A 17,534-nucleotide genomic window follows, 5' to 3' on the forward strand; every position below is an offset into this window, starting at 1 on the left:
AAGCTGCATATCCCTTACTCTTTTATGCACACTTTCAAGACCAACAATTTTCTCTAAAATGATTTTATTAAATTATGTTTACACTGGTCCTATACATTTCGTATATTTGATCTCGAATAGAGTCAATATCAAGATGGTCAAGATTCGTTACCCACTTCGTATGTAGACGGGTTTTCTTAGTTGAATCTAACATATTGTTCTTTATTTTGTAAGCGATGTTATTCACAATACGCACTCTAATATTCAGCGCAGTCGCAATTTGCTAAAAAGCATTTTCAATAAAATTGCAGCAACTTTTATTATCATCAATAATTACTTTTCTAACGGAATTTACAGGCAAAAGGGGCCTTCATTATCTCGTTCCTTTTCATATTACCTTACTAAAGTCCCAATCAATTTATGACCCTGAGTATTATTTGTTTTTCCTATTGTTTTCGGCACTTTCAAACAAAGTGAGACGATATATTACCGAGCGATTTAAAATTTATCAAAATAATCAAAGGGCTAAAATAACGTTTGTCGGCTTTTAATCTGCAGAAATAATAACTAATATTTTTAATATCTCTACGTACCTCTGACAACCGAACGACTTTGAGAGGCTCCTTGGTTTATGTGTTCGAACTAATCAGACAGCATTGTTTCTCGTTTTCATTTTTTTTAGAATAAAATGAGAAAGAAAATATTGTCCGATTCTAAAACAAATTTACAAATTGGGGCGGTCAATACATTAAACATATTGATGACGCACATACAAATAAACTTTAAATAGATTATATGTTTATTTTCTCTATAATTAATATCGGCATTGGGTATATAATATTTATGCTATGTTATATCTAAATATATTGGTATATTTGTTAAGTTATTATTTGAAATGTAATTCTTAAAGTCCAATATAAGTTTTAATGACAAGGAAAGTGACAATATAAAGAGCGATTTTTGTTAATAAGTGAACTTAAAAAATCAGATTTAAAATCATTAGTTATCTAAAACGATAGTAATCAGAAGAAAGTATATGTTTTAAAATCTTCTAATTTTTTAATTAAACACATTATAGGCTTTTTGCTAAGATTATTTTACTAATTATAACTTATTAATATATAACAAATTATATATAACAATTTAGCTTCTGCAAATATTTAAAATCCTTTGAGCTACAAGAACTATCAGAATTTTTCTTGTGAAAATATATTTTACCCTCTGCCCTTTTCAATTCATCAAAGTAAACATCAAAGTAATTCGAGAATGGGAAACACAGAAACGGCATTGTTTCTCAGTGTACTTGCTTTTCCATGCTTACGTCAGTTTAAACATGTTGACAGAGAGATAATCAGCAGCGTTTTACTTGAACAGAAAACTTTAAATATTTCGTAATAAGAGGGAACTTAAATATATTTGAATTATCTAATGGTAAATTAAATGGATATATCTTTAATTTTTGTGTTATATTAGGTGTATGATTTAATTTTTACAAATATTTCAGAAAGAAATAAGAACTAAACCAATAATAAACTTTATTTTGGAAATATTTTTCTCGACTGTTATATTTATAACCAAGTATTCTTCAGTTTATTCGCTAGATATAATTGTATTTGTCATAAGAAATGATGCCGGATGTGCATGTGCAAATGAAAGTGTGCTGCAGTGACCGGATTATATTCTGGACAAATGGGGCCAAATTTAGTAAATATCTTCGTCCCAAGTTCAAAATGGTCTTCTAAGTCATGCAAGCTCACTGTCCTCGCTTCATTAAGCGTTTCCATGCCACAATGCCCTTAATGTTATCTTTAGTGGCGCTTTAATACCCAGTAAATAGAATTTACTGAGGTAGTTATTAGCACATTTTGTTCAAGTCTTATTTTTATCGGGTGCTACTGTAGTCTTCTGCACTCATCGTCTAACCATTTTCTAGGAGTACGTAATAAAACAGGCTCTTAATGCCTTACCGGGCACCTTACAATTTTCAACAAAAAGTTACTTTTTGTAGCCGGGTAAAAAAGAGAGATAAATAAATATGACGCTCACGTCCTATGTACTACTGGGAGCTAATTGGAAATAGCTCTTTTAATGACTCCTTACTAAGCTGCAAGCTCTTATTACATTTGCGTCGAATCTATCATCCACTAAGATCGATCATCATGGCCGTTGAGATCAAAATCTTCTTCCTCTTCTTTTTCTTCTTGTTGACAATTTGTCTGCATCTCTCTATCTTGCATCGTGGGCTGTTGTTAGGTCCATTAACTTTGATGTTATTCATTAATTTTTTTTGTTACTAATGTGTGCATGATTCAGCACTTTGGTATGAGTATTCTGTCTGTGAGTTATATAACCACATTTCACAGGCTTGCAAATTTTAGTGTTGTTATTAATATCCAAGTTTGTGCACCATATAAGCTATCATTCTGCGATTTCTTCTGTCCTTGATTTGAGATGTTTGGTTTAAGTTTTTATTCGGTAACAATAGTTCCCACTCCATGAGTTCGTCTTTCTAGTTTACTCGATACAGTTCCCGATTTCGAGTTGATGAGATAGTTATTCGTTTACTATTACTTCAAGATACATAACATTCTGTACCTGTTTTAGCGCACCATTGTGTCATAAAGACCGACATCAAAGTTTCTGTCTTCATTATACCAGTACACTTTACACCAAAAAGTCTAAAATAAATTGATTTCTGTGCATTAGAATAATTTCTTAAACTGTAATGAACCATGAAAATATATTAAATGTTTAATTTTAAATATAATTTTAATATTATAAGGAATTAATTTTTTATTATCCTTAATGTTTCAGCAATCTGGCCAGTGGGCAATAAGCATTTCTTGTGATTATGTTATATACATGACATGTAGAAAATCACTTCATTCTGAAGCACACTCGTTATGGGTTCTAAAGTGTTATGGCTTTGTATCACTTCATTAGAGATATAGTGCGGAAAATTAACAATGGCACACAACACTTTGTATTCGAACCATTTTATGATAATCTTATATTAGACTTGCTAGCAGTACTCCATAGTCGGATTCCATTTGACCAAATACGCTTGAGTATTGATTGGTATAGAAGTGCATTTAAATACATTACACAAGTACATTTATAAATTGAATTTGCGCCTGACAAGCAAATACATTTGATAGAGTTGATAAGTCCAAGTTGTTTTGGTTTAGCAAGTATGTGCTTCTTCCAGAAATTAATATAATATTGTAATTTTTTATAATAATATACTACTATATAATAATATTATAAACTGATGTTCAATGAAATCTCATGATGATAAGTTCAATCTTACACGGTCTATTTTAATTATTAGAATGGATTTCTTTATTTAACTATTTTATATAATTCTATTTAATTATTTATTTTATTATATTTTATTTATTATATTTTTTAATGTATTTTATTTTATTCTATTTATTATTTTTTATATTTACGTTACAAATTATTAACTAATTTAAATAGTTTATGAACGCTTGAATAATTTTGTTTATAATTTCAGTGGTTATCACTGCCCGAGTTTCTGGATGTGTTTTAGTGCCATTAACGTACAATGTTGCATTCAGGAACTCTGTGAGGATATGGAAAGGAGTGCACGTCTGATACAAAAGAGATTTAATTGGGACCTTAAGATTATTTGTTTGTTTTGTATATGAAGAAAAATGACGTTTACAATACGTCATAACCGTTTCCAAAGGCTTGATAGAAAGTGTGTTCTTCTTTTTGATTTTTTATGCCTGAAATATAATGAATCCGCGATATTGAAATGATTCGAAAAATCATTTTCAGTCAATTCGCGTAGTAGCAATTATATCTTGGATCGTTTCTATTGCATGTAAAACGTCCGGAACCAGTTCATTCATGAACTGCTGAGCTGTTTAACCAAACCAAAATCAACAATTGGAATATGATGAAACATAATTACGCCATAAGTTTCTAAAAGTGTTTGATGGCTTTCAGCAGCAGATTTTTTCAAATCAAACAACAAAGATAATTAACGTTGGAAATGCAATTTTGAGCATTCCATGATTAGCGTCTGCACGTACAGAATAAATCTGAAATATTGAAAAACTGTCATTTTATTCGGGGAAATATCAAAACCATTGAATTTAACAATTAGGTTATGTTGTTTGTGCCTATTGTTTACATTGATATTTTATATTTTAACTAATAGATATCGCTGATAAAAATGCATGGAAGTAACTTATATAAAATGCTGCAAAATCCTATTTAAAATGATTTAAATTTGAAAGCAACAAATAAAGCAGAACGTTTCTTATATCTTTCTAAAGTCACATCTCAACTTTAAATATAAATAACTTTGCGGCATATCCAACTGCATAGTCGTGCTCAGTTTCGGACTTACTCTGAACCGAACAATAAAAACCAAAAGAGTTCTGTATAAATTTACCTGGCGCTGTTTTCCGGCTAGTTGGAAAATTTTGCATCAATTTAACGAATAAATTCTGGATTGATTCAGTGCTTCATAGAGAGAGAACCTTCGTTGCCATGGCGACAGCCGGAAAGTATTTTATTTCGAGTTCGTTGGACAAAAAAGTTGATGTTTTATGTCAGATTTTCGCGTCGTTTTCGATCAGTGCATGATGTATTCTGATTTCGGTTATTTTGGAAAAAGCTTTTTACCATATATAGAGTGTTTTATCGAACACATCAGTATAATATAGCAATAAAAATTTTTCACTGACGGATTTAAAGCAAATGCTGGTCATTAGGAGGGATTTATCATTATTTTCAGGAAACCTGTAATTCGGACAAAGAGGTTAAGAAGCCTTAAAGAATATAAAATAAAAAACATGAAATATTTTTGATTTTTTATTTCTAAAATATAAACATCCTCGGAATGCCTGTGGTATGATGAAGTTTTGTATATTTTAAAATACTTTGAATTAAGAACACGACAAGAATTTATTTGTTCTCTGTCTTTTTCAATTCAGCAAAGTAAACATCAAAGTAATCGAGAAAGGGAAACGTTCAAAGGTTTTCATTTATTTTTTATTATATAGAGAGTGTTTTATTGAAAACAATTTTAGGTATTGCTTCAGATAACGTTACAAATACCATATTTTGTCATTATCAAATTTAAAAGAATATGCATCGTTATAATAGGTTTATCAATACAGCCAATAAATCAGCTTCATTTGATATAAAATATAAAAATGTATATTTTAAGTATTTACTGCACACTAATTTATATTTTTTCTGTTAGAATTATCAATATAAATACATTCATATTCATATAAAACCTCAAAATAAATGCGTTAGAGAAAAGTAATCAGATTAAGTAATCTAAAGTGAAAGATTGTAGAATATATGCAGTTAATAATTGATGGATTAAAATAGTAAATAATGTTCGGGAAAATATTTTCGGTTTTTTCTAATAGTTGGTTTTGAAGTATCATATTTCTAATAGTACCTGTATTTAATTTAGTGGTTTATTTAATTATAAGCCTCATGGGCCTTCTTTTATGGCCGATTTTCAATCATATTAATACATTAAGTTTATGTTTGCTGATGTTGCTGCTGCTGAACAATGTCCCTGGTAGAACGTTTTCTTAACCTCCCACAAAAAATTATCCACAGCTTATGTACATACATAAGGTCCTAATGGATCTGATCCAACTGTTTAGACAATTCGGTGAAATAAACTTATAAATCTCTGTCCCTGAAAATATACTGCTCTGAAATTATCCACATTATGACTATTGAACTGCCTGATGTTTGGAGTAGGGTATATTTCTCTTGTATAGTGGGTACCAACAGGTGGCAAGAGGGCGCTGAGTCTGGTGACAGCATAGAGCTCATAGAATTGAGCATAGAGCTCATTGGCGAATTCAACACATTTTAGAATTTTGAAATGTTCAGCTGTTAATATACTTGTTACTTTGGGAAACTCAAAGTGCTCATGAGTTTTCCTTGTTATACTTTGTCATGGATGTATCATATCCGATTGTGGGTAAGGTTCAGGGGTACAGCGTTAAATTTGGTTTTTTAAGCTGAGGGAAAGTAGTGTGTGTTTATACCTTGATGACTAAGCATAATAGAGAAAAAAAATCCAAAAATGTTTTGGATTTTTTTTTGTGCATCAATTTTTTTTTCAATTTCGATTATTTTTAATTCATTAAAGATAATTCACGTCTGGTAGAAAGGCAATGCAGCTCAGCTTCTCAAAGCAAGCTCACGGTGGGGTTCGTATGAAAGGCGCCAAGGGCGATTAGTAAAGCGAAGTTGTGAATGGGATACAGTTTTTACAAGTATCAAAGAGATGTCGAGGAGAAACGTTGAGAAGAAACATTAAAAAGTTTGGATAATAGGACTGTATATATTTAGCAATACAACCCAATATGATCTCACCAATGGTGTCCTCTCAAGTTTTGGAACATACAAATAATAGCCATAAGTTTTCCTCTAAGATATTTTATGTGCGAATCGGGAGTTGAATATGATTCCGACGAATTGGTAAGAGGATACGGAGGGCAAGTGTATGTACGGATGTATTCTACCGCCAAAGATTCCATGCTGCCAATGTACCAGCACTCATCTTGAATAAAGATATGGTCATTCGTCTTCTCTATATCGTTCCAATTTTAGTATACGTACTGCTGAAGCGAGTACTTTAGTAATACCAGTTTAATAATTCAAATCTAGATTTTATATCATGACTTCGTCGTAAAGGTAATTGGGAGTGTTGAACGCCACTGTCAAAATTAATTTGCTGGTTTATGTTAAATATGACCATCGTCTTGAAGTCCCTATTGTTGAAAAAGTCAATGAAATATTTGAAAATATCTAGGTTGATGGAAATATTTCATCTCACGACATCGCTATAAATTTAACATTTGTTCATAAAATAGTTCTGAACTATTTATACAAGCTTGTAAATGTAATAGAATAAGCTTCTATTTTTACTACTAATGAATAGTGGATTATATATAATCATGAGATTCAAAAACCGTGGTAAAAACTCAAAGAAGCTTCATAAAGGGTTGCAAAGTCCGATGTTTAGTGTTAGGTTAGTGGGATAATGGGATAGGAAAGAAGTTGTTTGGTATAAAAGCAGGCACTTAAAAAAATAAGAATTCAACAGGTAAGAGCTTCTTTTCTAATACGCCGCCAGGCCACATACATCCTTAGGACTTGGCAAATTCTGATGAATTGATTGGAAAGTTTTGATATTTTTTATCTTTCAGGCAATTTATAGATCTGATCTCGAAATAACGATGTATTTTTTGAGGCTATCTATGAAACGACCCATTTTTGTAAGTAGAAAATTGCTGAGAAGCACTGCCCAGGCAGGCCTCGACTTAAATATTGGAACAAGTAATAATCAGATGGAGCAAGGTTTGGAGGATATGGCGGGTGGGATACCATTTCCCATTCTAATGTTTCCAAGTATACTTTAATCGGTCTTATAATATGTGGTCGAGCGTTGTTATGCTGAGGAATAACATTGTTGTGTATTTTATCGTATTCTGGCCGTTTTTGCCAATGATGGTTTCGTTAAATTTTACCTATCTCTATCAAAAACAGAGGTATAGCTGGAAGCCATGCATCTCGGCTTTGTCGTTGATGTTGATGCATGACTAGGTTTTTCGCTTTGAATTATCATAATAGATACACTTTTCATCAGCAATAATTATATGATGCAAAAAAACATTTCTGATTTTGCCGTTGAAGCAGCGGCTAAACGTCTTTAAATATCTCTTCGCCTCAATTCATACGACACAAAATATCCAAGCCTTTCGATCATTCCCATATGGCTCAAGCGTTTTGAACTGTTTTGTTATGTTATTCACAACATTTCTGCATACTCTGCTCGTATTTCACACAAATCATCATAGGGCAATGCCTACAAATCTTCGTTTTTTTCTTTTTTTAGTTGTCCAGAACGCTCTTTGCCTTCGGTGTCAAAATTGACAATTTTAAAACGTTAAAACCAATATTCACATGTTGAAATCGATCGAGAATGGTTGTCATAAGTTTCACAGCATTCGATGACCTTCAGTCGCTTTTCTTTTCAAATTAAAAAATAATTTAATTTAATTTAGTAAAACTGGCACATACTGAAATGAAGTAAGGTCTCAACATGAAGTTGGTTATAGGCGTATCCGATGCGATTTATCATACAGTAACACAATATGTTGTAAATATATAGTAGCTTGTTGAGGAAAGCTTATTAAAATATCTCAGATTTCAGTTCTCTTTACATTTATTGACTTGTCTTGAAATCTAATTTGAAAATGTAATATTCATCTAATTATTTTATAGTGAATCTATCAGCTGTACACCTATTGGCAATTCTGATAGAGAAATGATACAGATGATGCAAATATTGAGAAGACAGATTCTTGAAATTATTAATCAAATCAAGTCGTAGCCGGCTTGGTTGCACAGTGGTAAAGGCGATAGGACGGTCCTCCTACTGTTGCGATAGCCGCGGATTCAAATCCTGCTGGGGCATGGTCGTAAATTTATGTTTGTGATTGTTTAAAATTTGTGATTGTTCTAGGCAAGAGCATAAAATCTGATAAGAAAATGATCCCAGTCACGCCAGTAACCAGGATGGGTAAGACCGGATGTCTTCTGTGATGATTTCTAAGTTGGCCACTCGCCAGTCGGCAAGTTTAATGCTGAGGACCGTGGTTCGGAGCCCACGTTAAACTTTAGGCCCAGTCCAGATAAACCCATAGTTGCTAAAAGGAGACTTTAAAATATATTTAAAAAAAAATCAAGTCGCAGTTGATTGATCAACATGTGCAGAAAAAGATAGGTTTGGATTTCCTATTTGAATGGTTCCAAATATTTTTGAACTGTTTTGAGGTATATTCGAGTATTGTCGCTCTGAAAAATGGTTTTGTTGTATTATTAGTATAGTATCTTAAGGAATAGGGAGGAATATGGAGGAATAATTCGGTTATTATTCCGAATTTGAATTTAATATTGTTAGTTCATTGACTATCGAAGACTTGTCCTAAGAATTTTTATTCAACACGGATGTAATTCAAAACTATAACTTGGGATTGTTGTAGCCGATCCATGTTTTATCTCTCATGTGTCAAATTTCTTTAAATTTCTTTCCAAGTACCTACCTCCTATCTTTTTTTGACACTCTCAAGAATCCGTACGACACTCTCAAAACTCTCAAGTATTTGCCTTATGTTGATAAATCAACTCCCAATGATTTAGATAATTTATGGTTTGTAAATATTTGACACAAGTCGTAATCGAGCAATAGTTCTAACATTTGGTCACCGGAATTTGGCCTGATTGTTTATTGGTAAAGAAAAATAAATTTTTTTCGGAACACAGAAAACCACTTTCGAGACATCTATAAAAAGTAAGTTTTTTAATATTTACTTCATTGAAATGGCAGACTAAAATAACACAGCAATGAAGTACAGCATTAATTAAGCCATTTTTGTAAAGTGGAATGAAATAATTTCATGATTTAATAATCTCAAATATATTAGTAAATTGATATATGACAATAAAGATGCATATGCTGGAAAACATATTTGACAATATATAACAATTAACAAGGACATCAGTAATGATAAGAATCTCTATTCACACAATCTGATAAATTGGAATTGACAAGATCTAATTTCGATTAAATTTTACTTGTAACACCACCTCCAAACCTAACATTAATGACTACGTTAAATATTATTGCTTTTTTTATTTTTATTTGCATACTAGTTTATATTATGTAGTATTTATACTATACGTTAATTGTATTATGTACTTATTCTATAGTTAGTGATTTATTCGAATCTGAAGATATATGACTAATTAAATCAAAGCTCATCTCAATTCTTATTTCCAATTCTTACTTCCTTACTTCCAATTGTATGTATGATAGATATTAATTATATCTCTATTTTGCTTTATAGCGGTTCATTTTTGTATTAGTTTCCTATTTATTCCTAAATAATCATAAATTATTAATAAAATTATAATTTTATATTTTTTTATTTTATTTCAAATAATTACGTACCAAAAATTGGAATAATATAGAACAAAATATTACATCAAATATTATCCATAAATGCAAAATAGCATTATTTTATTATTTTACAATAAAAAATCCAATATATAATATGATATATAGTGGGTGTGGTAACTATATATGGATCTTAATGAAATATACAATATGGCGCCACCTAACATATTTTCCGCGATCTAAACATATTCTTTATTTTAAAATTTTAAAAATCAAAATTTTTGTCATTTTTGAATCCTAGCGACAGCATCTAGAATATAAAGATAAGGAACTTTTTCTATAATCATTTGTATTTTTTTTGTATTGTTTTCCTCTCAAAAAGCGACAAAAAGCGCAAACATGTCGGACAGTCTGACACATTTGTCTAAGAAGACTACAGTTACCTATACCGATCTAGTTGTCGGAGTATTGATTTTTTATCCAACTTGGATGTCTGGCCCTTACAGAGGAAATATTGATTAAACTTCTAGATTGTTACCTTAGCAAAAGGTGTCGCCTTCGCCAACAGGACGCTTTATATAAATATATTATTTTATTTTATTTAATATATATATATATATATATATATATATATATATATATATAATATATTAAATAAAATAAAATTGTAAAAAAAACATGAAAGAAAAATTACTGCCAATGTACATTTAAAAAGTTGTTTTATTCGGTAAAGAAATATTATACGGTAGACGTTTCTTTATTATTCGTCATTCATCACTCCTAAGTAACATTTTTTATAAAGTACTAGCTGACCCGACAGACTTCGTCGTGTCAAAAAGATTTGTAATGTGGCAGTTTTTGTGCCTACGTATTTTAAAAAATTCTCCTGAACAGAACCATCACCCTGGTGATAGGGCGTTGTGAATAAAAAATAATTAAATAAAACATATATAAGGATTGAAAAGTAAGTAATCGCTTTATTGTTAATCATGTGAATCATAATTATTATTATTATTATCATTGTAGTGCTTTGTGGTATACGATGTTCTTTGTTTGATTACCTGGCGCATAGATAAACAAATCTGATGGTTTTCCAACACGGGAACAGGCAACATACAATTGACCATGTGAGAAACATGGGTTTTCTAGATTAATACCACAAACACTTAATGTTTGCCCCTGGGACTTGTTTATAGTCATAGCAAAAGCAAGCCGCACTGGAAACTGTAGTCGTTTAAACTCAAATGGCACATCAGTCGGAATCATTGGGAACATCTTCTCCTTTATACTTTCCTTTGAGTATAGTTGCTTCTATCACATTGTTTAGTAATTTTTTTATCGCTAACCGTGTACCGTTGCAAAGACGCGGTTGGTTGATATTTCGCAACATTATAACCACCGATCCAACCTTTAATTGAAGATTGTGAGGTGGCAATCCTGGCAAATCCAGCGAGTTTAAAAATTCCGGTGGATAGTTGACTACATCATCTTGATTAGTAGCCGAATCAACTGATTTATATATCCTCAATTCGCCTGTAATTTGTTCTTGAATTTTGAAATTTAATTCATTTACATCTATGTTTTTTGCAGCCAGTATAGCTCGCTCGCTCAACCAATCATGGTTTCTGTAATTTTGAGAAACATCTGGAAACACCTTCTGAATAAGTTCATCTTTTGATCGAGTTAACTGACAAAAACTTTGAGGAAAGTTAATGCAGCCAGTCAACATGTCTATAGGAAATTTGCCATTACCAATGTCAATGAGTTGTTTAGAGAATATGTTTCCAGATTGGTCATTTTGCAACTCGACACGCATATTCTTGCTTAAATGAAGTACTTTGACATGTTTCCACAAATTGGAGGACTTTAGACATGCATTGAGTTCATCAGCTGGCGTTGATCGTGGAATCACTGGCAATGTTTGACGAAAATCTCCTGCTAATAAAAGCATTGCACCACCAAATCGGTTATTATTGCTACGTAGATCTTTTAAGGTTCTGTCTAAAGCCTCCAAAGATTTTTTATGTGCCATCGTGCATTCATCCCAAACAATCAATTTACATTGCTGCAAAACCTTTGCCATTGCAGAGTTCTTCGAAACGTTGCAGGTTGGAGTTTCATTGCTTTGCATATTTAATGGCAATTTTAGTGCTGAATGGGCTGTTCGACCACCTTCAAGCAAAGTTGCTGCGATTCCCGACGAAGCGAGTGCAAGTGCAATTTTATTTTGTGAGCGAATTGTTGCTAATATTAATGAAATCAAAAAAGTTTTTCCTGTACCACCAGGTGCATCTAAGAAGTAAATCCCTCCAGTTTCATCATTTGTTACTTTCATAAGAGTTTCAAATACATACTTCTGTTGTTCATTTAACAGTGGAAGATTTGTTTGAATTTATTCTTTCAAAGCGTTGAGATCATACAGTCTTTCTCGATGCAACTCTTGGTTAAAAGCGTCATGCATTGGACGATTGGGCGCGGTCAGGCCTAATTGAATTAATAGTTTGTTTGACATTATCAAGCACATGTCCTCAATTGAAATCAATGCTTCATTGTAAATTTCTTCACTGATTTGTATATTTGGATTTCCCATTCTATTCCGTATTTGATACAAAATATCATCACACATATAATCTTTGTACTTCATCCACAAATCAATTGGGTTTGATGGGAAGCATGTAGATATGATTATAGAAAACAATGTTCGTATTTGATGAGCGTGTGATGATATTACAGCATCATTGAGAGTTTGATCCCAATGAGCGTCATTTTCAAGCAATTGCAAACGTTGACAGGCTTCTCTGTAGGATCCACACAATTCACCATCAACAGTTCGTAACTGTTGGAATGATGTTGGGCCACGTACATTGACTAATAGCAGTCGTAAATAAAAACATTCATCATTGCTTGGATGTACTGAATAAATCCGGCCAATCGCATCGGTGGAATATACATCTGTATATCCTGGAACTGGTTTTCCTTGTTTCCGTCGTATAAATCTCCTTGAGGATTGATTCCAGGTATAATATTTTGGCATTTCAGAATATAGCAATGTTTGTGCGAAATCATCGTTTTGGCATGTCTCAAAAAAACTGGTTAATGTAGTAGATGGTGGCTGAGCAGCTCTTTGTACTGCGTTCTGTGCTGTAAAATACACTCTTTGTCCATTTTCTAAATGTACAGCTAAGTGAACAACAGAAGGGTGTCTCTCATGAATAGGAAAAGAAAATATTCGCCAAACTGCTTCATTACTGCTAACATAGCGGCCCATTTGGTATTGGGTAACTTCATTATTAGAATTCTCTGCACCAATTCCAATCACAGCCATATCACTCCCTTTGGTTACATATTTGCAAATGTATTTAATCGATTTCACTGAATGGCAAGATTCAACGTTGATGTGTGCTTTGAATGTCTTTGATAAAATGGGTGAATATGGAACAATTCAACGATTATCTATTTCAATATCTTGTTGATTTAATTTGACAATTGTTGATTTTCCATTGTCTGCTGTCGATCTGCGACGATACAATGGATAACCGTCATTACCAGTAATTGTTTCCGATATTAATGTCCGTGGATATCGTTTTGAACATTTACCATCCATCATACACGGTGAATTTTGATTAAGAGTTCCACAGGGACCATGTATCATGTTTTTGATAACTACCTCATGCAATCCAGGATCTACTTGTACATTAGGGATTTCAGCTGATATCACTGCATCAACTTCATTTGGCCTTATCTTTTCAACCAACCAAATCAAAATGTGTGCATGTGGCAATCCTTGTTTCTGCCACTCCACAGAATACATCCAGCAGCGTGTCTCACCAAACACATTATGTTTTACGATGAAATTCATTAAAGATTTCAACTTTTGTCTAAAGACTCTGGCTGTAATATCATGACGATCAATGGGTGATTGCCCAGGGAATAACTCCTGCTTAATTTCTATCCATTGCGGATTGCATGTAAATGTGATGAACAAATCTGCTGTACCATAATGACGAACATACGACATGGCATCTTGAGCATATTCGTGCAAATGCCGAGGGCTTCCGATGTATGTTGCTGGAAGAATAGTCATCCGACCGACATTCTGTGCATTTCCATCAGTATTAATCGCATCTCGAAGGTGAATATACTCTTCAGATCGGAGTTTGGTTTGATTCAACCTGATGAATGTTAATCTCTCCGTTTCAATTTTAACATACATGTCAACAACATATTTGTGATATAATCGGCGACATTTCAATATGTGATTATCTTCATTTTCCCGAATCATTAGGCGGTATGAATAATAGTTCATTGAACTGACTTTTTTGTTGGTTTCAGAACCTGTAAACAGATTTTGTTTTAATAACATTCAAATATAAAATTAAAATACATAATATAGTGACTGAGATATTATCGCCATAGCTAAACTAATATTTTAGTTACCTGTAATGGGATTTATCATTTTTATTGAGAAATCGTAGCCATCTTCACCTTGCCAAAATATAATGGGATATTGCAGTGCATCATATGAGCGGTGTGTTTCCTTTATACGTTGTAATTGATCATTCCGACGATGTAAAACAATATCACGGGATTCCAAGTTTTCTCCAACTACAACGATAGCAACTTCATCAATAGTTGGTGCATTAAAACGTCTTGTATGTTGACCTGCAGGTGTTTTATCAGCTCTGATTACAATTTTGTGATTATCGGATGGCATCAGATCCAGGGCAGTTTTAAACAATATAATCAATTGATTGCGTTGATGAAATAAATTTTGTAATTGTTCTACAATAGACCTTTTTACTAAATTGTTATGTGCACAACGCAGATCAATTTCTTGTGGTGAATTGCCCATAAAATAAATTTGCAGGAATTTGTTGTCGCTATCTGACACTGGTAACAGTGAACCTGCTCTGTGATATATTTGCCCTTGTATCTGTAAATAAAAAAAATATTATGGTGTGGTATAAATTAATGGATTGTCAGTGATCAAACTTAAATAATATTTGATCTTAAAAAGTATATATTTAGTTTTAACTAATATCTATCAATTATAAAATATAATAAAAGTGTCACTGAAACTGAATCACCATATAATATGATGACTAAGTGATATATTTCGTAATGATTAAGAAATTGAAGATTAGTAACACATCTTAACTTTGGTGACAGAAAATTTTGTTCGCTAAAATAATTATGATTAACTGCTATAATACATACCTTGAAAGTTGGCATAAAATTTTCCCGAACTGCATTTGTTGCCCCAAATGAAGTCATTTGAAAGCAATTGTTATATTGTTGGATATGTGTCAAAAAGTGTATAGAATCTGTTCCTATTCCTGAAACCAATGAGTACAATGGTTCTGGTGGTGGATCCAATGGTATCAATTTCACTTTACCATTTGCGCAACACAATCCATTGGCTTCGTTTTTGTATTTTAATGCCTTACAGTGTGAGCAAACCAAGTTCATAGAACCAATAACAACACATTGGTAGTTACTGTAGTTAATTGACACATCGTAACTGAAAGCAGCTCGATTCAAACTTGCGCGATTATTAGTTGAACGTCGCGCTCGCGGTTCACGCGTTTGTGATATCCGAATTCTTTCACGTTCATTTCCGTCGTCACGTTCTTTTGCAATACGATTATATCGGTAATTAGCTTGGTTTATAGCATTTCTGGTTCTTCTACCTAAATTGCTTCGTCTTATAGGAGGCATATCAAATATAAATTATTTTTTCACTAATCACGAACTAAACAAACACTAACTAACTAAACACTCTGCACAAAACACGATATACGAATTTGTTTCGTGTATCAGTTGACAATTCATCTGTCATCTGTCAAAAGTCATCTGTAACAGTCAACTTTTTTTTTTAAATTTGATATGACTTGAACTCAAATCCTTTTAAGCCGTACGAATTGTTTTATTTATTTAAAATTTGAATTAAATTTTAAATAAATAAAAAATTTTAAATAAATAAAACAATTCGTACGGCTTAAAAGGATTTGAGTTCAAGTCATATCAAATTTAAAAAAAAAGTTGTCTGTTACAGATGACTTTTGACAGATGACAGATGAATTGTCAACTGATACACGAAACAAATTCAAACAAAAAGGGCTTTTTTTAGGGTTTTTACAGCAATAATTCTAATTTTTCTCGCCGTAGAAACCATCCTTGAACTTCAACGAACATTTTAAAAAAAGATTTGGCCAAATTGGTCCAGGCGTTGTTGAGTTATGCGCTTACCATCACATTTTGCGATTCATTTTTATATATAAGATTACTCGTTTGTAAAAGTTACACGTTGTGTGACTTTAAGAAGATGAAGCGGGGTGTAAAGGACACATCAGTCTAAACAGGACAAAAATTCGTCTGTGAAGTTTATGAAGATTAATATTTACTTAGATGAAAACGTTATTTGTGAATATTGTAAGTTAAGTGGTGATCTTAAATATTATTTTTGATATTCAACTCATCGACATAATATATCCATTTTATTTTAATCGCACGTTATTATTTCCTCAAAATACTTTTAAAAAATATTGAAGAACATCTTTATGATTGAAGTATTATCTATTTTCTACACGCTGAATTCTTTGAAATTTATCATACATGTTTGCACATTTAGATTAAAGCTCAAAATACCTGCCAAGTATTCTCAGGTGGTTGGTAATTCTTTTATTAGAGGTTTAGTTATTTTGAACGTTTTATTTAAAATCGTTCACGATGTCAAATATGTGCCTCTCACAAGTTCTAAATTCGTTTTAAAATCAGACAATAGTTTCCTTATCATTATATTCTAGTTACGATACGAAGAGATACAATGTTGTGTAATACGTTCGAACATGTAACCGAATCAGCCTACAAAAGTATGTAATGCTGGTTGCCAAACGTATGCAAAATTCTTCAAAACATCAGTGACAAAAAATTGCAGATTATAAACCGCCAAGTGTTGTTTTGGTGCTTTAATCATTTTAATAAATTTCAAATCGCTGCTTATTATTACTCTGATTGAAAATGCTAACGCCAGTAGATAACCAGTCAGAAACAGATTGGGCCTCTAATCAGTTACTTCGAACAAAAATACAAAAATATATCAAATAATAATTTGCTTTGATTTTTATTGGAAATATTTTAATGTGTTGCAGCAGCACTGAATATTAATATGAACATTGTGACTAAAATATCACAAAAAATGAAAAGCAATATAATATTGGATTGACCGAAAAGAAAACGGCCCTAAAAGAAGAGGACGAGTAATTAAAGTCACCGTAAGCTCTCTCAGATATTAAATTTATCTAATTTATAAAAACACTGATTAATTTTTTCAATATATACATAATTTAATACAAATACTTCAGGGGAAACTGCTACTATGGAAAATATCCATAAAAAACTTAGAGATATACAACTTTTTGATGGACGTAGAACAGCCCTAAATAAACATAAGAAATAAATGATTTAAAAGCTGTAAAGATTATCCCCGAATGGGACTAATTGAACTTCCAGACACTGGTTTTAAACGAATACAATTTTTATAAGCGTATATTAAACATAAGGAGAATTAATTATTTCA

At 32.0% G+C, this 17,534-nt stretch overlaps 2 protein-coding genes across 3 annotated transcripts in view; one reads left to right on the top strand and one right to left on the bottom strand.

Moving 5' to 3' along the window:
• LOC143189115 (neo-calmodulin) overlaps positions 1 to 17,534 on the top strand; it is a 278,660-nt gene that overhangs the window by 58,719 nt on the left and 202,407 nt on the right. The window lies entirely within an intron of this gene.
• LOC143200247 (uncharacterized) lies at positions 11,239 to 14,937 on the bottom strand. Its single transcript, XM_076410667.1, has 3 exons — positions 14,393 to 14,937; positions 13,493 to 14,290; positions 11,239 to 11,243 (listed from the first exon to the last, which is right to left on the bottom strand). Exons 1-3 carry the CDS (start codon positions 14,805 to 14,807, stop codon positions 11,239 to 11,241), a joined length of 1,218 nt encoding a protein of 405 aa, XP_076266782.1. The 5' UTR covers positions 14,808 to 14,937.

The sequence above is a fragment of the Rhynchophorus ferrugineus genome, unplaced genomic scaffold (assembly GCF_030347505.1).
Source record: "Rhynchophorus ferrugineus isolate W39M unplaced genomic scaffold, kcgeb_rfMv2 rfM1, whole genome shotgun sequence".
Taxonomy (NCBI): domain Eukaryota; kingdom Metazoa; phylum Arthropoda; class Insecta; order Coleoptera; family Curculionidae; genus Rhynchophorus; species Rhynchophorus ferrugineus.